This window comes from Rhea pennata, chromosome 2 (assembly GCF_028389875.1).
Source record: "Rhea pennata isolate bPtePen1 chromosome 2, bPtePen1.pri, whole genome shotgun sequence".
Taxonomy (NCBI): domain Eukaryota; kingdom Metazoa; phylum Chordata; class Aves; order Rheiformes; family Rheidae; genus Rhea; species Rhea pennata.
In genome coordinates, this window is record NC_084664.1 from 8,906,169 (window position 1) to 8,928,967 (window position 22,799).

The window sequence follows — 22,799 nt, forward strand, 5'->3', positions numbered from 1 at the left end:
GCCAACTTCCCCCTTGGGTGAAGAATTATTCCAGGTTTGGAAAGAATATGGAAACTTGTATCAAAACTAAGAATATTGCCATTGCTCTCATTAGTTGTAACACACTTTAGGAGGGATGGTCAGTCTCTCCAAACTGCATGGCTTAAGTCAAATTTTAAGTATTATAGGTGCACAGAAAAGCTAAATTGGGTGCTTAGCATCCTTCCTGTCTTTTATGCTTTCTGGAATATACCCAAATAATTAGCCTCCTGGTATTCTTTAGCCAGGTCTTTAATCCTGAGCATACACTATCAAAGAGTATTCATAGTTACAAATATAAAGTTTAGAAATACAAATAAAGGTTATTCATCTCTCTTAACCATAGAAAATTTGTGATTTGAATCAGGTCTCTGAAACTTCTCTTCACTTTACTCTGTGGCTGATTCTGGCTGTTGTAGTATAAACTGTGCTAAGCTGATTACTGGTTTGATCCAATATAATACATTCTATGTTTTGTGTATTGCCTTCTGATATAGAGATATCTTTCATTCCGAAATGGCTTCACCCACAAAATAGCTGTAGTTACAGGCTCCATAGTAGATTTTATTACAGTGTTTGATAGATCTATACACTCATACAATTTGGTCTTCCTGTGTCACAGATAACATGAACAGAATTAACTGTGCAAATAGAAAAAGCCTTTATACTTTACATACTGAAAACTAGCTTAATTTCATTTTTGGCCAGGGGCTACCTTCAGCTGAGAGGAAAAATATATAATTTTGTTATCCTTTGTTAAATTGTCTTTTTTTTTTTTTCCTTTAGAGTTTCTCTAATAAAAGCAGCATGACCAAAATCTTTCTCACTTCTTTTTTTTCTTCCATGAAACTTGAAAATGGGTAATATTCCTGTGACGGTTCCATTCTGTGGTTTTATTGCTAGGACAATATTGTTTCTGTTACGGTTAGTGAGCAATGCTTTGTATGTGTTCTTAAATAGATCTGATGCATGAAATGATGAGCAGTTCCTGTGCTTTCTCAGGCTTTGAAGTCATTAGAGCTAAGTATTGTCAAGTTTGCTAAATGTTTGGGGGGAAGAGCCACTCTATTGTCAGACCTGAATGCTCAAGAAGTAATAATCTATGCCAAAAAGAAAAAAAAAAAAAAAAAAAAAAAAGAATATTGGCATTTTTATAAGGAATGTATTTTTGGGTACTCTTTATCTCTTTTATGGGGTCTGCACTTTTTGCGTTAATGCAGTCAAGCTTTTCCCTTTATTCACAAAGGCCAGAAATTGATTGTTATCTTTTCCCTTTTAACAAAATCCGAGATTCTCACATGGCTCGCTGAGTGAGGAATTTAAAGAAAGCTCCATACATCATTATTTTCTCGAGATTTAGTTATGGTAGTGACCGCAAGGAAAACCTGAGCGTACAGTGATTCAGTGAGATGGTTTGCTGATTAGTTCCCCAGCATGAGGGTAAGAGGACTCCGTACCGTCTGGGGGCTGCATTGCCCCGCGGGTTCCCTAGGCTTTGCGGGAGTGTGGCGTATTGGGATGACGTGTGCACCTCTGCTTCCATCCTTGACGTCTGTTCTGTTTCAGTGAGGATGGAGACATCGCTCTGCTTCTACCTCTCTTCAGCATCTTGGGATTTATGGTGCCGTGTTTGCCTTACTTTTGTAAACCGAACTTGTCAATGAAGTATTAAGCTGGAGACCAGAGGTATCTTTGGGAGTGGGAACAACCTTGCTGTGTTCCTGCAACCAAGTATGGTGTCCAGGCTGACGAGCCCTGCTGAGAGCCCAGACTGGGCTCCGAACCGTGCAAACGCCTTTTGGGGCTGCTAAACTGCAGTAATGTGTTTTAACGTATTTTGGAATGGCCTGGCTGTTAACTTGGGACCTCTCTGCTCTATGTGGTGTAGAGGTGCGTGGATTAAATCTGCTGTGCTGGAGAGATTTTGTGCTTGCTTCCTGCAGTCTGGTCTCAGCCCACATTACGGTTGCATGCCATGGTTACCTTCTTATTCTGGCTTTTAAGGGCGGTGGCCAGGCTGGTCCGCTGGTGTGGACAAAGGGGACAAGTTGAAAACGTTGTTACAGTCACCAGAAATCCCCCTCCCACCCTCCTTACCAGCTCAGTCTATTTTCCAGAGTATCTCTTTCTATCAGCCTCTCCAGGCACGCGTGCGTAAACTACCCTTTTCATCACCGATACTTTTGCTCTTAGGTTTGCAAATGTATTTTGGTCCCGAAAAAGAGATTGATAGCCCAAGAAGTTGGGGAAAAAAAAAAAAAAGTGTTAGTTGCTGGCCAACTTGTCACTGAGAGTTGCTGTGATTTGGGAACAGCTGCCTAGCTTCACCCCAGCGATGACTATTTCTGCAGTGGGTAAAGCAATTATTGTCGGTATGCCTTGTAAATTCTGAAAGGCATCTGTTGTTCCTCTGAGGTGAATGGTGAAATGGAAATTGATGCTGATAATAAACATAATTATAAAGAAGGCTGCTGGAAAGACTCCTGGTCTGTAAGGAAAAAGTGACATTTTAAGAGCTGTGCTGTGGATCTAATGAGAACGGGTATTGCCTTTTAAAGCCTCTTACAGAGGTTGGAATGAAAGGTTTGATAAAGTTGCCTCCATTATGTGATGCTATATTATGTTAAATTTCTGTTTTTTATCAAATGTACATGATGACATAATAAATTAGGTAGTAAATTCTTGCTCCTTGTATCTCATTTTCAGACCGATATGTTTGGGTTTTTTGTTGTTCCTTTTGTGGGTTTTGTGGGTTTTTTTGGTTGCGTGGACTTGTCTTGTTTTTCTTTTTTCCATCTGTTTTTAATAGAGAAGGCGAAAGGAGTCAGAGATTCCTTTTGAAACCTTTCCTGAGTTCAGTAAGGCTTAGACTGGTAAATTCCACACCTTAATTAGGGAATTATAGGGCTGAAAAATGCCAAGAAAAATATGAACCCTTGTGTTTGTTACAAAGCCTCTGGCTTGGCCTCCCTGTAGAATACAATCTTACCGACAGTAATGACAGAGAGGAAGAGGATGAGAATGTGAAGTGTTTGAGAAGATTCCAACTACTTGGTAGTATGTGCTAGGTGTGCAGATTTAGGCCCAGAAATTTCAATTTTTCAAGTAGAGACAGTTCTGTGCAAATGTCAGTGGCAAAAAGAGTAGAGTTGAAAAGAGTTTTAAATAATTACTGTGAAATTAAAGGACTATTTTGAAGTTGTAATCAAGTTTGATGCATCATGATTATGTTATTGGTAGCAGTTCCTGGCTCATCCAACGTTATTATTGTAGAATCAATGTTTTTCATTTAATGTTTTCTGAATCATTGTAATCTTCTATGGTACTTAATTGAATAAAACACAAGATTCACTTGGAAGAGATGCAGAAACAAAGTACTAAATTTCTCAGAGGAAGAATGTTTTCACTTTGTTTAACCCAAAACATCAGTTTATTTGCAAATGTAATTGATACTGGCTTGAATAGCATTCCTAGAGTACATTAAATGGAATAGCCATCAAAACAATATTAGATTTACGGCAGATGAGTGTAAATAGTGCAAAATTAACTGTAATGGATTCTGGACTATAAGCACACCATCATGTCCCAATATATATGGATCAGATGTTCTTGGTCATGAATGACTCTTTATATGTGTTTTGCATGAAAGGGAGGAAAGCCCTGTACTTTAATAAACTCCTTAATTCTTATTTTATGCAAGTTATAGGTATGCATTTCTATACTGCTGAGTTGCAGTATAATCCGAAGACAAGGACAAACGCCAGGTGCTGGTCCCCAGCAAGGCCACAGACTCAAAGTTTCAGTATCAGAGCCCAGGGCAGTAAGTAGAAAATGTGATGCTGAGTTCAGTGGACTGTGATGAACCCCAACAGGCGCCAGCTGACTGACAGAGCGTGGGAACCTGCATGGGGCCCTGCGCCTCTTAAAACCTTGCTCAACCCAAATGGAGATGTAACGGGACCGAAAGCTATTGAGTGCTGATGTGAATCATTCAGGCTTTTTGTATCCAGGAAGGGTACTTTGAAACGATCTATGAAAGGAGGGGAGAGATGTGATGCTGCAGACACAGAGAGAGTGTTGTAATGCAGGGTGCCTCAGAAGTGAGTACCAGAGAAAGAAATGTCTGTCCGACACGGACTTAGTCAGAAAAACTCGCTAACAGTAAAAATGATCTCTTTGCAAAAAGAAAGCCGTGAGCTGGGCAGATGGCAGGCGGAATACTCCTCTTTATATTGCAAGTTATTTTCAGCAGGGACTGTTGTGTGGAGCGTATCTCCAGTCTGAAGCATAGGGGAAGCCTGATCTGTGAGGCTCCTGGGTGCTCTTGTAATGCAAACAATTAAAAATGAGTTTATTTTTCTTTTAGCTTCATTACAATGAATTTCTAATATATTGACTATATTGATTGCATGCTACTTTACTACAACCTTGTTTTTTTGAATAGATGCTTTTCAATTTTGACTCCAGCTTTCAGAAATGGATTTTCATTTATGCTGTGTCTGCATTACACTTCCCTGACTATGTAAAAGAGGATTTAAAATGGATGTTCATTGCACTTACAGCCACTCATAGCCGCTTTATTGAGCCAGAGTAATGTCAAGAAGCTATCGTGGCTGGGAGAAGACGCATTGAGTTGTGTCAGGATGGAGGCGCTATCAGCCTTTAAAAACAATCAGCTATCTTTGATTATATATCTTTAAAGCTCATTTGCAGTGCAAAACTTGGAGAAGAAGCTTTATTTTCTATGCCTCTCAAATAAGGGTTCCTCCCCAGTAAATTAACTACCGTTTCTTCCTCTTTGAAGCAAAGGCTGAGTGAAAAGGTGTTCTTGTACCATACTTCTTCCAGGCACTGTGGGCCCGACCGTGTCAGCATACATTTACTAGAAAGTTTTACTCTAACTCTTATTAACAAGAAAACAAAATCTTTAATAAAAGGTTACTTTAAGGAAACCACTTGGAATCCTCCAACTGTTTTGATATGTATGTGTATATTTATGCATATTTAAAATTATACTGCAGAGTTTATCTAGCAAAGAGATTCAAAGGGAGTTCTTTTTTACTGTAATTCATGTCATCCTAATGAATCAGTTGATAAGAAAATGGTCTATACATCAAAATGCAATGCTGAATGGACTATGAATGTGATTTTTTTTTTTTGCTTTCTACTGCTACCACAAAGATAAACCAAAAATCTCAGGCCAGTATCTAACTTGTAACATGAACTATTTTATCAGGCATATGTCATGCTACTGCCAATACTATCCAACATTAAATCAGTTTGAAGAAAATGCTAAATTAAATCTTTTAAGACCACAACTGGCTTGTCTGATACTTGTGTAACTTTTAATCACGTGCAACCTGTTGCTGGCATCTGTGAAGGGAATAAATGGTGTTGAAAATAAGATAAATCTGTTTGGGACAGCTAGTCTCCTGACTTCCCTTCCAGACATAATCAAAAACTTGATCTTCTGGTTAGAATTTTCCCGTTTACTTTGACTTCTCTTTGACTACTGGAAGGAGTAAAGCTATCAGACCAAGTACTGCTTAGGAATACTGTCTGTTAAAGCTTTTTACAATAGTTTCCCTTTCATGCTTAGATTTTCTGGCAAGCATGAATGTGTTGTGCATCAGTCTATTTTGCTTTCTCCTCATATTAATCTTTTCAGAGAAGCTATGGCTTGTTCTCATATTACCAAACTGCAACGCAAGGTGAAAAGTAGCTAACCAGCTATTCAGTGCTCTGGATTGCTCTGTAAGGCAGATGGAATTTTTTTGTTGCTGTTCCTCCCCCCTGCACACAGTTACACACTAGCCAACTTCCATTTCCACTGTTCCAGGCTCTTGTAACTTAAGCTTCTAAATATCCCATTCTGCAGCCAGTTTACACACTAGCAAAAGTCTTGATCTATAAAGAAAGAGAGCAGAAATGTAAAGAGTGCTCATTCTATGAATAAATATAGATCTTAAGCTGCCTTACTATCTCTGAAAAATGTCCAAAAGACCATTTTGGGGTAATATTTCTGGTGTTCTCAGGTATGATTGAAATCTGCCCCTTGGTGTTTCTAAATGTCTGATCTGCTCTACAGAGCAACACAATGAAGAGTGTTGCAACTTCTTTTTTCAAGTGTCAGCATGTATATGAAGGTGAACCTTTATGAGCTTTCCTAACATAAGATGTAATTACAGATATTTCACATGCAAAGAGTAACACACCAAGCGCTAGACAGAGACGCAGGTCTTTCCAGATGAACATACTGTTTGCGGAGAAGCCTGATCCAAGCATATGATTTTGCTATTGATTTGCTGTTGCCTCCTATAGATGACATCCAGCCAGCAGGCTTGGATTCCTTCTGTACTTCATCTTGCAAATAGGCCATAGGTTGTGACAGTGAAAGGCCTGAGTGACGACAGGGAGACAGAGTGGACACACCTTTTGTCTCCTTGTGGGCACTGTTCTTGTGCTATATCATATTTAGGCAATTGCTTGTGTCATTTGCGTCTGTGATGTATATATGATCTGATTTTTTGCATTTTTTTTTACATGTTTTCTGATTTTTACATATTTCACTGGTATATCTCACAGACACATATATGTAATTGCATATATGTTATGCATTGTGATAAATAAATGGTTCTGTCTGGGATGCTACCAAACTTGAGTCCAAATAGCATACTTTGCATGGTTTCCTAAGAGATATATTTTAGGAGAAAAATTGCCTATTTTCACATAGTTAGGTTTTTGTAGGAGCTGCACTGCAAATTATAGAACTTCCTATTAGTCTCAGATACCTCAATTTCCTTTCATTATACTATCTTCTAAAATAAGGGAAATCACAAAATTTTATATCAGATAATTTGTAAATGTGCTCATTTATTCAGTTGTGCGCTACTTCGAGATGTTTATGCCATTATTTCTTTCTCACTGTCTTTAGAATATGGTAGAATGCAAAGGTTGTAGCTGCCCTATCAAGCAATAACATGCCAAAAATAGTCTTGCTGGAGACAAACTCAATCTTGAGTGTTACAGAAGGGATGTATTTGTTGATTTGGGTTGTAAAGAGGAAGGTAGTATTGAGTACCTCTTGGTAAGTAGCTGTGTAATAATCTGTGGAGGCTGCCATATATTTTAGTCATAGGCACAAAAAGTAGTGAAGCCATACTCAGGACTTGTTAGCTCAGCAAACTAACGAGATAATCTGAGCCTTACTGAGATATGTGTCCTCGGTCACTTGATGAGTGGTGTTTGCCATACCTGGAACCCTACTGCAGCATTTAGACACCCAGAGCGATTCCTGTACCCAAATCACCGCTTCATCCTTCCCTGCCTGGCTGTTCGACCCCACGGTAACAAATATTTGGGATGGAAAAACACAGGGAGCGATGTCGAACTCTGCGAGAGGCTCCATCCTGCCTGTGGCTCTCAGACGTGCCACCCTGCTGCTGTTAGCTTTGGGCCACCCAGAGGTGGTGTGGGCAGGAGCGTGAGCAGGACAACGGGCTGTACGTAAAAGGGTTGGATTAGCTTCTAGTAGGAGAGGTGGGGCAAAGTCCAGGCGCCCTCTGCTCTTTCAAGTAGAGACAGGAGGGCGTTCATGCCTCCTCGACACGGCGTTTGCTGCCCTTGCTCTAGCTCTGCCCGAGAGCCTGGAGTGACAGCGCTCAGCACCCGCCGCGTCACTGCAATCTGAACAGCATCGCTGCTCAGTGAGGGAGGATGTCTTAACCGCTTTCAGACCTCTTGTGGTCTATTCAGGACCCACCTTTTCTGAAGACTGTAGTGAGAGTTATAGGATGTATAGGTCTTATACAACAGCTCTGCATTAATTTCGGTGTGGGGAATTCTCCCGAGTTACTAATGGATCAAAAGACGGGAATGGGATCTGGCTGATTCTTACATTACTTGATTTACTTTACTTACTTTTCAGGTTTGCATATTGTAATTGTTTGCACAGCATGCAGTAAACTTTCTACTTTTCATACTGGTTTCAAGGGAGTTGGGAATCTAATTTGACAAAATATCCCCAGAACTGAGCAGTATTCTGCTGAGGCAGTAAGCACCGATATGTAGCGCTATCACATTTTTGAAAAGCAGATCTCATCCGCTGAAACCTGAGTTTTCAGAAGTGGTCCAAGTGGTAAGTCAAAATTTCGGTTAATTTTTTAAAAAGGGGGGAGGGGAAGAGAGTCAGGGGTTGTTTTGGTTTTGTTAGTTCATCATGAGGAAAGTGGACTATTGAGATTGTGCCAGTCAAAAGTCAACTCAGTTCCTCCTCTGTCTCCCCCACCCCCTCCAGCCTTGGATTAAAGACATACCTGGACGCTTTGTTAAGAATCCTAGGTAGACTTTTCCAACTGGCCTGTTTTCCAGAAATAGCATTTCCACTAGAGGGCATTCAAAATGCTGGTAACAAGTTTTAGCTGTCATCTGCTTTAGTAAATGTATTGTGCAAGACACACAATCTAGAAATGTGTGCACGGGAGCGGGTACTCAAGCACAGTGAGGGAAAGTGAATTAAGTAACGTGTATTGCTTGCTTTGTCTGGCTGGTGAAGTAGAATTACTCTCAGATGTTTCTTCTCGCCTCTTCCTCACATCTTTGATGACTTGAATACAGGAATCTGAAAATATTTTAAGTTTTTGCCTTCTCCAGAAATGAAAACATGAAGTAGACAGCGTGTTGGAAGTGTATGCCTGTTTTAGAGAAGACTACGTATCTGTAGTGTTTTTGTTGTTCAGACTCCAGAAAAGGCTATTTTGGGGTGGTGAAAAAGCTTATCTGCCATAGAGCTGGTAGGAATGCAGCAACATATGTTTACCATAACAGCTTTCATTTCAAGAGATCTACAAACACTTGGGGGAAAAAAAAAAAAAAAGATTGCACCAGTATACCAATATTTGGAGCCATCACAGCCCACATCAGTAACTTGGGGCAGGGAGTGTGGGAGAACATCACAAACTATCCAGCCCCAGTAAGCAGCCTGGGTAGGCAGCAAGCTAACATTCAAATGAAAATATTAGCGCAGGTGCCCAATTTGACACCCTTCCTGGGGCTATGCTGAAACACTTCTGAGAAGCTGGCGTTAGGCTGCGGTGGTGTTCAATGGATCACTGCTTGCTGGGGTCCCAAGGTTTCCCACCTCTGGGCTCGTACTCTTTGCTGTAGGCTGTAGCAGGTGAGCCCTGCTGACCCTATGAGATCTAATGGTGACAGCTGTTGTGTTTTATATTCCTAAACTGAGGACATTTGGTCCTTATGCCTGCATCATTTCTGAGAACTCATCAGATGTGGTGGTATAACTTCCAACTGAACGTGACACTTTTAAGATGAATGTGTATTATGTACATCTATCTATTTTAACAGTGTCAGTATTTTGCATAACTCCACTATTGACAGTATAAGGATTATGTTGTAAGTTCAAGTATTTTCATCTTTTTTTGTTTAAAGGTGATGTAAAAGTAAATGAAAAATAACAACCATTGCAATGAAAAGTGTATTTCATAAAAACAAATGCTTAATAATCTACCTGCTCCAGCTGTGGCTTTTATGTACAAGGATCTCTCAGGCAATTGTATATGCTTACATAAGATCTCTTTCTCAACATTTACATTTAAACCAGTCATCATCTTATATGAAGATCATTTATTCATCTTATAAATCACTGTTGTAGCTAAAAATGAAGATGAGGCTCTCTCATTTCTAAGCAATAGGCTACTAAATAGCTTAATATGTTTGCAGCTGCTCTAGAGATGTGGATTCTCTGTTTGACAGTAATTTGGGGATTTATTTTATTTTCTCTGTGCCTTTCATCACTGTCCATCTCTTTTGAATTTCTTGATTTGGGTATTTGAGCCATGAAATATATATATGGTGGCTTTTCCGTAGAACTAGTTTTTAAAGAAAGCGAAAATGGAGGAGAACAAACAAACAAATCCTTCCACTCACTTCTAAAGCAGCAATGAAAAAGAACCTGTCCTGAAGCGATGAGCGATGGACTCAGCTGCTATCCAGAAATAACCAGAGAGTGGGGGAAAAAAGGCAGTGAAGACTGATCCCTAAGAACATGGGGAGCAGAAATACTAAGGCTGTGAGGAGGTAAACTTCGAAAAACCAATTTGGAAACTATTCACAGCTGGCACTGAAGTTGAGGCCTCAGAAGTCTCTCTTGTGCAGATAAACAAGCTAGAATGAGGCATCTGTTGCATTACAGCTGCCAAGGTCACACCAGCAGGAACAGACAGAGGAGAAGGAAAAAGGCAGCAGCAGCCGCACATTGCCAAACAAGTATGGCAATGTGAATCATGTGCCTTTTGAGGCTGTGCTGATGTATGAAACTATATTTGCTGACTCAGAGAATAACCCCATGGTGCATTAAAAGTAATTTTTTGTCAGATATAATCCACTTAAATAGTAAAGTCAGACTATTAGAACATGTGCTTGCTCTTTAGGACAAGCAAATCAAAGTGGATATATATCCAAGGAGGTAAGGGCAGAGGCACCTGTCGTGTTCCACAGGATCAAAATCTAGTTCAGGCAGGAAAGTGCTACGCAAAATAGCTCTAAGCTACAGACAAGTGAGCAGACTTCTTCACAGCTGGCATCTCAGCATCATCTCTCTCTCTCTTTTTTTTTTTTTTTACTATGAACTGTGGGATCCTCAAACTTGGAAGAGTATCAAGAAACAAATAGTGGCAGAATATGGTCACTCAAATAAACCTGTTAAAAATCACTTTAAACCTCCTTCCTATGCCCAAATTAAAAAAAAAATAAAAAAGAAAAAGGAAGGCGGCATAGAGAACAACACCATGGGACAGGTATGCAGTCCAGCAAGTCACTCTTGCCATATGAGCTCTGTCAGCATCATCCATTGGATGTGGACAAAGACTGCGAGAGATTGCAAGAACCGTGAAGCTAGTAGAGCTGTTCTGAAGTTCATCCCCTGTAGGAAGTGAGATTCATCTAAATGCCAAATTAATGAGCATTGACTAAATAAATTTGTTTTAATCTCTTAAATGAAAATACCACACCAAATTGCTTTCTTAATGATCTTGGTCATGAGTAACAGGAATGTGGTGTATTCTTATCTGTAACTTTATCAAGTTACATAATCTACTACTACTTCTATCGTGCTCAGATAACCTTTCAATTTTGGAAAACCATCCATCTGAGTGGATCCCCAAGCCACAGCAGTCTCCAATGGAGCCTCTCAGAATTCATCTGAGTATAGAGGCAACCTCATGACTATCTCTGGGCAGAACTAACTTGTTAAAGACAACGGATGGGGGATAGCAATAGCAAGGCTGTTACACGATAAAGCTAATTAATACATATTCTTAAAGGTCAAAACTTTTCCCTCCTTTATATAAAATAATTTCTCTGTGATGCCCCTTGACAAACTGAGAAGTTTTGCTGAAAGATAAAGATTACTCTGGGACATGATTAGATGTGGTCTCTAAGAGATAAAGTTGAGAGGCGGCACTGGCAATGGTATGTAACCAATCCAGAATCTCTGAAGCCTTTTGCAGAAAAGAGCTACATGTCAGCTGATATAATTGCTAATTCTGACTGGGGCCATTTGCTGTGCAATAATGTATTATTACTATTGTCACATTTTTGGAGGGTGGCAAGGCAAAAACAGAACAAAATGAAATTCTCCCTCTTCAAAGCTTATTCAGATGAGCATGGAACACAGACCTCCAGAATGAACAGCTAGGATGTTTTGCTGCTTTGGTGACATCTAGAAGCATAAACTCCTGTAAAGAGAGGGTTTTTTTAACTGGAAGGAATAATAAGTTTCCTGAAGGTATCATATGCCTCCTGAGCTTCTGAAATCTACACTGAAGGATGCTACAGGGCCATTTGTTCCACAGGTAAAGACCAGTGCTATATACATCTGTGAAAAGCAAATACATGTGATAAAATTTTGCAGAGCGAAACAGAACAGTGGAACAGTTGCTGGAGGAGCTGCCAGCCTTGTGTTCTCATTCTCCTGTCTCTTCCCTGGAAAGCAGCAGCAACTGAACATTGTTCCCCTTGAATCCTGTAGGCCTGTTTTGATCCAAGCTAGATCGGTCACCTTTTGAATGGCTGAATGCTGAAATTCAGAGCTACGTTATTTTTTACAAGCTCCTCTCACCTTCCTATAGTATATGTCTGTGCTGGCAGACCCCTTTTCCCTTACTAAGTTGTCTTACTAGTATCTCCTACCTCCATAATACTATATCATAAAACCTGTAGCTTGTAGGACTAATCCTTTGTTTCTTATCCTGTGAGACAGCAGAAGAAGGGATTTGTGCATTTGCTTTTACATTGCCACAGGCTGCCAGAGTACTTACTTTCTTGGGTCATATACCCCTGCTGAACTGCTCTTCCCACACTTCCAAACCAGGCGAAGGAGCAGGAGCTGGTATATATTGAGGGACTCCCCAGGCAGAGGGCCTGGCTGTCCAACCAAACAGGTTAGAGTTTTCTGCTGGAGGTATTGCATGATGGTGCCCCAGGTACTAATGGCTTAGACCCACTAAAATTTCAGTGGGATCTGGTCTTTATCTAGAGAAGAAAGAGCAGCAGCAGGCTGTGCAAAGATATAGTTAATCAAGCAGTATTCATTTCTATTCGCTGGCTACAACTGCCTTGATGTAGTAATGAAGGGGAAATAAATATCCTGGTTGGCATAGCCAGAACTCCAGGTTTCAAACGAGCAGAAGGCCTGTGCATCCGATAACTAAACCCACTGCAGCTGAAGGCTTGTTAGTGTCCTTGCTTAGCCAGTACTCTCTTGAACAGATGTATGCAGCCAGGGGACTCTCTGCATGAGCAGGCTGCTGTTGGATCTGGCCTCTCTAACACGTGGTACATGTGAATGCTCTGTACAGACTCCGGAGAGCCCATTGCTGCTTCCTGTTCAGGGGTTGCACTGAATCCAGAGTCAGCAGAGATATCCGTTTATATGGAGGGGCACGATCAAGGATAGCCTTAGTAAACAGATCTACTGAAAAATTTCTGGGAGCAGTAACAAACTGCTACTTTGGGAAGCATGCGCTGGCATAATGCATGGTTGTACCAACGACTATTTTGGTTTAGATATTAAGAGTGCATAGGTTTTCATGGCAATGACTTTTAAAGATTTTAGTCCACTTTTTCATACTGAACCGTTGCGGTATTATTTTCCATTTGTAACATGCAAGATGCGCAACAGTCTTTAACCGTTAGGGAGCTTTGTGATGGTTGCTAAGATGCTCTCCAAGAACTCATGGGAGCACATTTTGCGACTGATACTAGACCACAGTTCCGTTCCCCTCAGTCTCAGGGAGTGAAACACTTCCCTTCTAGCAGCAGAGGTTCTATGACACATATGTGACTAGTTTGTTACAAGGTAATTAAAAATTATCTGTCTTACTGCAGTGCTGCACGGTTTTGTTGAAATGAGCAACCTGAGTGAAGATGAGTTGAGAATCTGGGAACAGGTCATTTCACCTGTCATTTGCTCTTCTACTGGTGGAAGGGAAACGGGCTGTCTGTCTTGCTAAGGTGCTGGAGAAGCTAGCTGATGTCAAGAGTGGGGATATGGGATACCACCAGGTGGTTGTAATTGGTGTTTTGGACATGCAGCTTGGTTAACAGGGTGTGCTATCTATGGTCATAGTGGTCTTCCTGAATTGTCTCAGTTGGACAGTATGGAGCTCGTTCATTAGTGGAGGGATGCTCAAAACTTGAGGTTGGCTTGTGCAGCAGGAAGCAAGCTTGGAAAACGTCCTTCTACTGCACCCAGAGCAGCCATCTGAGAGAAATGTGGGTGACTGGCAGAAGGGGGGGAATGGCCTGATGCATACTGTAACCCAGCAGGGAGGGAAAATGTGCTGCATTGCGTGCTATGATCAGCTAGGATGCTGTGGAGCAGGAGAAGGTGGGAAGGTCATATTCCTGGTGTCCTTCGCTGTCAGTGCCTCCTGCAACACACTAAGTGGTACTGTCTGGGTAAGTGCTGGGGTTGGCAGAAGTTGATCTTGTCCTCTGATAGGGAAGTATTAATCTTTCGTAACTGATGACTCAGCCAAGCAATGAAGTTGGTACCCTAACGTAGTGTGGAGATCAGGACAGACAGCCTCAGCTGTGCTAATATGAAAGAAGATAGCTCTGTGCCTATTAATAATCGCTGTTTCTGAATGGCTACAGCCACTGCTTGCTCTTCCAGTGTCTCCTCAGGAGGCCCATTTGGCTATCCTCCGAATCCCTGTGATGGAGGACAGGCGGTGACGGAGAGCTGGAGGTAGATGTCTTCTGCTTCTGCATCCCCCTGCCGGTGAGCAGTGTTGGGGGGGGGTGAACCCCCACCACAGGCTCGGGCATGCTGGAGAGGTGCCACTGGGCAGAGGTAACGGAGAATTTTGGTAATGCTGGGATCGATGTGCCAAAATGTCAGGACACGCAGTGAAAATGCTCAGCATTGCAATGCACCTAGGCAATGGAGCTGAGCCACGTGCATTTGCATTGTTAACTGCTGGGCTAATTAGTACAATTAACTCATTATGTATCTGACAATAAGCCTATTGGAAGAAATCTGAATTGTAAAGAAGAACAGTCATTTCCACAGCTAGTGAAAACTATGTCTTAAATTGTTAACTGTGAAGGAATTGAAAATGCTTGGAAAAGGCCTGCAAAGGTAAACAAATAGGAACAAATGTATTTATGTTCAATAAATGTAGAGTTAACAAGTTCAGTGGTTGCCAGTGTAAGTACTGAGGTGTCAGGAGCACAGTGAAAGGAATTATGTAGTGAGAAAGATCAGTCTTGCAGAATTTTTCAGGACATATTTTAAGGAAGTACAAAAGCGAAATGCAGTTTGGTTCAGTTTGAAGTCCTCTTGGAAATAAAAATAGCAAAAGTAGGGAGCAAAGCAAGACTCAATTGCTCTCCACAACAGGTCGAAAAATAGACTGAACCAGTTGGAAAATTCAAATGTATCCAGTCATACAAGACCTTGAAAGTAATCCTGTTCTGATGACTGGGGAAAAATATATGAGAAAGAATAACCTCCATATAAATATCTAGAAAACATTGCAACTAAAACTATTGACACAAAAGAGGTGAAATTACAGTGGATGCTGGGTTGTGCCATAGTACAACCCAGAAAGAGGTTGACACAGGCTGTTAGAATTAAATGTAAATTATTGCTTTTTGTTAGAGAGGTTTTATTCAAGTTTTTAATGAGCTGTTACCTAGATTTTGGCATCTGGGACAAGACGATATTGTCCAGTATCCTACCAGCAAAATTATGCATTGAAGATTTTTTGTCAGTTTATATGACCTGATGTGCTATGTGATGGTGAAAAGGTGGTCATACTTAGGAGGTCTTAATGGTGGTTGATAGATAAGCTCTAGGAAAGCTCAGCTTACTGTTGATCTGTCCCTGCGCTGAGGCTCAAATTCATTGTGGGTGTAAGGAGTGGAGCTTTCTGCTGAGCTGTGTTCTTGGTGAACGTGACCATGTATAACAAATCTGTGGTGTAAAACTGAGGCGCAGACAGGGCATGATTGCATGATTGCCAGATAAATGGTTCCGTAGTCCCCTTCCTTAGCTGGCTATCTGCAGACGGAGCCGCGATACCGGTAGCACATGACTGAAGGAACCTTCAGCTTTTACACGGAAAGCAACAGCACAGATGCCAGCCCTAAGCCAGATGCAGTCCAGCGTTTTGGGCCTGCTAGGAAGGAGGTGAGGAGGAGGTGAAAGGCAGCGTCGTGTCAAGTTCACATCTTCTGATGTTGAGGTGAGCTGGGCACTGCGTCAATCCCCAGCAAACTTGGAACAACCTTCAGGCTGCTCTGAGTTTTGTCCAACTGCACAAGATCCCTGAGGGCCGTTGGTGCACAACACATGCCTTATGCACTGTGCATGCCCCACATCTCCTTCCAGCACTCCTCGTGCTGGCAGCAAGGCAGGCGAGTGGTGCCGAAAGCCTTGGTTGACAGCTCCTCTGTGTCAGAGAGATCTCTGCTGTGCCAGGCAGCTCCTGGGGAGATGGCTGAGCCAGAGTGGAGAGTCACAAGCAGCACGTGCTTCGTGTGCGACCAGACTGTGTCCTGCGTGGCAGCTCAAGGCCCACAGAAGGCAGCAAGGTAACTGAGAAATGCAAAGTAGCCCTGATGGGATTAGGGATGTAGACGGATGCCTGGGCAGGGGCTGGGGACGTGCGTCACCCCAGTGAAAGTGCCACCTTTCAGCAGCCAGGCAAGTGGCTCACCAGGGATCACCAGGCTGTGCACATCCTATTGATGGGAACTGCTTCCCCTGGAGGGTGTGTTGCATCCTCCCCAGTTGCCCCATCCGCATGGGTGACAGGGGAGGGAGGAACTTCTCACTGGGCACATACTGCACTGTGGAGCAGTTTCTCTTTGGAGATGGGGACTGCAAGTGGGTGAAGGCTGTGGGGCATTTGCGTAGGAACAAGTTGGGATGAGAGGAGAGTGCTTTCAGCCAGAAACGCTTTCTGCATTCGCTGGGCCCTCCCCAGGCTGAGGGAGGAGTGGGGGATGCGGCATGCTGGGGAGGGGCGGGGGGGGGGGCACCTTGAATTCCTGAGCCCGCGGCTCCTTTCTCCCGTTGCGGGAGTGCCGATGACTGCTGAGCTCCATGCTGCACCTTGCGAGAGAGGCACGCTCTGCTGCGAGCCGGCCGGGGCATGCGCAGCGCTCGCGCTGCCGCCGTGGAGGTGGGGAGCGAGGACCACATCACTGTCTCCCGGCTCGGAGCTGCCAGTTGCTGGTTGCCAAGCAGTTATCATTGTTTCTGTGACGATTGCAGAGGCTGTTGCTAATTGAAGAAGCCCCCACAGCATCCTTTTTTTTTTTCCTGCTCCTTCTTCTGCTTTTATTTTAGAGGCTCAAGGGGGAAGGCAGCTAGACTAGTGCTTTTTTGCATTGCATTTTTATTTATTTCTTCTCGTGGGGGTGGGAAATTTCTCAGCTGCTGATTAAGTGATGGACTAGTTACTCATCCTTATCCCTTTAGTCTCTGTGTGCATGTGTGCGTGTATGTCTGAACACACACACACACACACGCACATAAGCTTACACACACTACACACACACACACTGTAAAATCCTGTTTGCCACTGCAGTGGGCAAAAATAGGTGAGCATGACTACAGCCAAGGAGCAAAATGCATCAGGGAAACAAGCCCAACAGCAAGAACAGGTAACGCTTATTTTCCTTGATTTTAAAACAAATACAGATTTGCATTGTATGGCTCTGTGTTTCTTGTATGATTTATTTTATTTTGTTTTTCTCTCGGTATGGGTTCCTAGAATTGTGTCAACTGAGTCACCAATCAGTGGCAAAAGGAAAGTACTGGGTGGCTGGGTTCAAGGTCTGCCTTCTCGGGGTGTGTGTGTGTGGTGGTGGTGGTGGGACCTGAATTAGTGCTATTTTTACCAGACTGCACCGTTTTCTCAAGGCTGTGGAGGTTTGCTCTGTAACTAGTTCTGCCTGTGCGTGCGTGCTTTTACGGTATGTTGGGACGGAGGCCCCTTCTCGCTGGAGTAATCCCAGCTTTGCACTGGGAACTTGCGAGGCTTTTTACAGCTTCTTTGCAGATGGACGTGAAATTGCACAAGTGGGTTTCAGCTACTTACTTTGTCGTGCACTTTCAGTGAATTTTTAGCCTGACGTCTTCTCCGAGAGACACTTCAGGGTACAGTGTGTACTGGGAATGTGTGTGTGTGTGTGTGTGTGCAGTGAAATATCCGGTGGCAAAACCCAGCCATAAGTAAAGCATAACTCTCATTGACTTTGAAAATTGCAGTGCTTGCACCGTATCTGAATTTGATTCATTTTCTCTTCCTGGGTAGGCGCTTTATGTGTTTCTGCAGAGGTGGAAAGTTAAACACTTAATTCTCTCTGCCCAGCCTGCTTTCCACAGAAGTACTCCTATTTGATTGTACTTATCAGGACAGAAAGAAGTCGAAACTCCCCACCACGAGGGTGGTGGAGAAGGGCACGTCGTTAGCTCTAAGCGATGGGTGTAGCTAAGAAGTGGTGACACAAGGGGAAGTCCGGCCTGAGATCCCTGGGCTCCGGCTAGAGGCTGCAAAGACTGAAGGGCTCCGGGTGCTCCAGCGGCTCGGCAGCTCCATCCCGCTCCAGAGCCCGTTCCCCTCCCCGCGCACGGACGTGCCGCCTACGGGAAACGCAGCCAGCGCAGGCTCAGCGCTCCCATCCTCGCGTCTGTAGGCTTTTTCGTCGTCTCCTTAAGACATTGGAAGTTCGCCACTTTAGTCATCGGGTAGGACAGCACGGGAGGCTATTTTAAACACATCTCCCGGGACGCAAATTAATTCTCAAAATACTTCCTCCTTGCTTGAAAGGCTGAGAGTCTTACACGGTTTTCTCTCCCCCCCCCCCCCCTTGGTGCTTTATTTTAGGGAAATGGGGAGGGGAAAGCATGGGGCACCCTCACGTTAGAATTAGCTTAGTATAATTTGCATTTTTCAGGGTGACATTTTACTAATAGGCAAAACAGGACTAATGGCTCGGTTAAAATAAGAAGAAAACAACTTTGATGCTGAGAGCGAAGAAACCGTGCCATCGTCTAATCTTTCGTCTGCAGTGCTTTCCTGCTTCGCTCTCTACTGCTTTTGGAATATGTATTTTTTGTCACTGTTTGCTGCAGGTTAAAATTAATACAGCGGTATTTTTGTGAGAAAGGAATGTAAAAATTGCCTCGTCTGAACAAAAAGAAATGTGAGGCTCTCCCTTCCCCCCTGCTTAAAGCTATATAAAAATGTCAGATTTTGTAAGTCAGAAAGTGCAAGTGCCTTTTTTAAAGGAACACTGTGTGTTACCCCTCAAATGCTGTTTTGCTTCTGGCTTGACATGTCTTTGCTACTTCTTTCTTCCCGTATGAAGTACAAATGCGCAGAATATGTCTTTAGTATTATGTAGAGTCTTGATTGAATATATTCCAGAGCTGATTGAGTTGCAATAATATTCATGTTGTATGCTTAAATATTCTAAAAGTACATGTTCTCTCAGCTTTGCCCTACTGTGAGCATGAAATAGAAACATCAGGCATATATAAATATCAATGATATTGATGAATATTAATGTTTGAGTCTGTAAGCAACTTTCCTCACTCCTTTTTTTCTTTTTCTGTTATTTTCCCCTTAATGTGTTATTATTAAAATGACTTGACAGTGGTGCTGGTGGGGGGGAATCTAATCTGTGTCCACTGATTTGAGTGTACTTTTATCTTTTTACACTACATGCAGATCTAAGCTCTTATTTTATTTAAAGTAGTTTATAATTGAACAAAGACTCTATCCAAATTCTATTTCCAGCAGAAAATTGGCCTACGTACATCAAGAAATACTGTTTATTTTCTTGCTAAAAAAATGATCAAGCAATTGAAAACTGTACCTGGGCTAAAACTGAAGGCAAAGTGCCAGTCTGACCATAGAGGCTTTTTCAGAAGCAGCTGCTGTTGTCATGAGAGATTGTGACTGTCCCTTCTCTGTATTCCTTGTTGTGGCATCTTCTTGATCCAGAGGTATGCAAGTTACACAGCTGGCTGAAGTATATTCTGTTTCTCCTGCCATGCTAACTGAAACAGAAAATGGGCATGAAAAGACTGCAAAGTAGGGTGGGGAAAGTTTAAAAACATCTGCAGAAGCTTTGCATGCATAAGTGAAAATCTAATTCAGACCCACACATCCATAGAGAGAGGAAGGTGTGTTTCATCTTGAGATTTGTAAAAATTATAATAATTAGAAAAAATGATTAAAGTGGGGTAATATGCAATGCATTGCCTTACCTGCTTGAAATCAAGGAATAAGCATCCCTCTCTTCTCTTTGTTAATTAAAAATTTCTATATAAAGTTTCCTCCTGACCAGCAATGCTGGCCACCTCCATGCTGTTTCAACTCTTCAGAATTACTTACTCCTTTGTTTCACATGTCTGAACTTTAAGTCTTTTGGCCTGTAATGTACAGAAAACATTCAGCAAGTTAAGGGTAATACTATCTTTTACAGTCAGGTACAATTGCTTGATCAAGATGTAGGTTGGATGCAACTACCCTATATTACTTAGATGCTCTTGCTACAGCCATGGTTGGTTGTTCAAATGGTTGGAGATGGCTGTGGTGTATTGTACAGTAATTACTGCTGCCTTTCTGCTATATCCAATGCTCAAAAGTCCATAGAAAAGCTTCTAGATGCTACTAGGCTTGGGATCAGGCTCAAGAGGACTAGTAAGTGTTGGTCTCTGTCTTTTGGATTGTTGGCTGGACACTTGAATATATCATTAAAACCATTTTTCTATTAAAAAAGAAGAAAATATCAACAGAAGGTCAAGTACTGGGTCAAAGTGCTATGGTAATTTACACCGGTTGAAGATCTGAACGTAGTGTTTTAATATTAGCTTGAAAATTTGTTTGTCTAATAAATTGCATATAATTTAGCCTAATTCTTCCTACTTTTAATGGCCTTTGGGAATGCAAATATCTCTACAGTCATACATAAAAATAAGGAGCCTTTTTCTTTATGAAAATGTGGTAACAGACATAATGCTAAAATGATTCTTTTAAGTATTTTAAAAAAAGAGTCAGCGTATCAAGGACATCAGGATCACAAATAATCAAACAACACCTCCTATAAAACATATTTAAAGGGTTGATTAGTTAATTTGGTGCTTGAGCATTCAGAATAAATGATTGTTCCTGTTTCTTTTTCTGTCTAAGGAAGAGCTGTCATGAATTTATAGGGAACAAGATCCTCTTCTGAAACATGCACATATCCTAGACAAGGTTATAGTGACTGTTTGCATGGAGCTCCATGTACAAGACCAAAGATTAGGTAAAGAGGCAAAATAGCCCCAGGGCTGCTTTTTATTTGGAGTAGGCTCTGTTAAGGGACGGAGGCAGATCAATAGAACAGTTCTGCCTATTAACTGTCATTAATGTAATCGATTTCACATTTTACAAAATAGATGAAATTCCAACTGGTAAGTGTCTTAAAGAGGAGCAAGAGCATGCTTAACTTGGACAACCTAGTCTAGAATCAGGAATAAAAGGATGGAAAGATTAATATTTCACATGTCTAATGTTCCCTTGATACTCTGCACTTCACAGAAGAGCCTGTAGTATGTTGCAGAGTGAGTACTGTTGGAATATCTAATATATTGTGCTAAAATGTATCTCTATTGAAGCAAATTTACTATTGAGCAAAAAAAAATAAGGCACGTTTTAAGTGCGTTCTGCAGGCTTTCCCCCTAAATAGCTGTTTTTCCTGTAATTCTGGGATTCCTGTAGTAAGAGATGTCAATCCCCATGTGCCTGATTGTTTCTTTCAAGGTCATAAATATCCCCAACCATTATAAACTGAGTTCTACATTATTACTTCATTCCCAGAGTAGACTAAACCAAAAAGAGCTATTATTGAACTGTCTATGGCTATGCCTACATTAGGAAGTGATCTGGCCCCATGAGAGATGATGGTGAGGCCTCAAAGCCCATAGGCACATTTTGGAGGTGGAGTATTTCAAGCTAGGTCTAGACTGAGGTGATGCGCATTAGTGGTTGAAGAGCATTTTCTCATTTAGCTTCCTTCAGAAAGAAGCCAGTTTATGTGCTCTGAGGCCACTCCACAATGTGAATTAAAGCAAGGTAGACCATTGTAACCAAGAACTTTTGCACTTCTAGTCTGAATGAAAATACTAGCTGTACCCCACGTGTCTTTAGCAGGGATAGGGGAATGTATTTAAATAAATGTAATTTCATGTGAGCTGTGTTCCTGGATCTGAAGATATTTTTTAAATGTTCTTTTTTTCCATGAGTTGTGACTTAATCATCTCAGATCTGCTGCTTTACCTGAATGCTGTCCAGCAAATCTTTGTCACTGGGTGACAGTTCAACATGCTTTCTCTGAAGGAGTGTAACAGTCCTGATTCTCCATAATATTGAAGCTTTTTTACATCATGGGAGCAGCTCAAATTGGCTCCAAAGAGCGCAGGATCCCTTCACCCTGTAAAAAGTGGAGAGCAGGTTCAGGCACATAATATATCCTATGAATGTTATCTGTCAAAAAAGGGAAGGAAAATGCCCTTATATTTGTCAATGCCATCTCCGGTGTATGCTGGACTAAAAAGAGCCACGATTGACTTTGCTGTGTATTCTTAGCAAGGTTTTAGCTGAGCTTTTTATTTGGAAGCAGACTGAGCCCTGAGCGTGTTGCAGGAATGCTCTGATTTATGGTGCTGTTAATTGCTACTGTCGGACTCCCCACTGTAGAGCCCCAGTGGCACAAATCTACAGAGAGGGAGATGGAGGAGCACCGTGGTGTACCTCTGTGCTCCTGGATTCAACAGTGGGCTGGGAGTAGCTTGGCCTGGAGCTGTGGAACAGGTGGGAGTAGGTCTCCCAGGAGATGAGCTAATTTAGCATATTATCTCAGTGACTTGTGGTAGCAGTGCTCCTACATTCTTGGCTGGAGCTGAAAACTGTCATTTCCCAAAGGTGAATCCCTGCTTGTGAGAATCCCTCTTTCTAGGTGACTTGATGCAATGTTTTGGCTCTAGTTGTTATAGTTGTACAGAAAATAGGGAGCAATGTCCACTTGTAGAAAGTGGTTGGCAAGAGAAAGAAAAGACAAAAAAAACCCAACTTTGACTAGCTTAGAAAACAGTTGTTGTTGTTGTTGTTGTTATTATTTTAGTTTTAATGAGAGTTAGTTATTTCAGTGTACTTTTTTTTTTTTTTTTTTTTTTTTTTTTTTTTAAGAAAACTGTT

The 22,799-nt window shown here is 41.8% G+C and overlaps 1 protein-coding gene across 2 annotated transcripts in view; it reads left to right on the plus strand.

Annotated features, from left to right (window-relative positions):
• The window catches only part of DPP6 (dipeptidyl peptidase like 6), a 424,897-nt gene that overhangs the window by 143,853 nt on the left and 258,245 nt on the right, over positions 1-22,799 (plus strand). The window contains exon 1 of one of the 2 annotated variants that reach the window (XM_062567661.1): positions 17,158-17,214. The exons of the other annotated variant lie outside the window; for it this stretch is intronic. Within the exon in view, the coding sequence (XP_062423645.1) occupies positions 17,158-17,214 (57 nt within the window). Of the gene's footprint in view, positions 1-17,157; positions 17,215-22,799 lie in introns of those variants that run through there. 2 annotated transcript variants of the gene reach the window in all.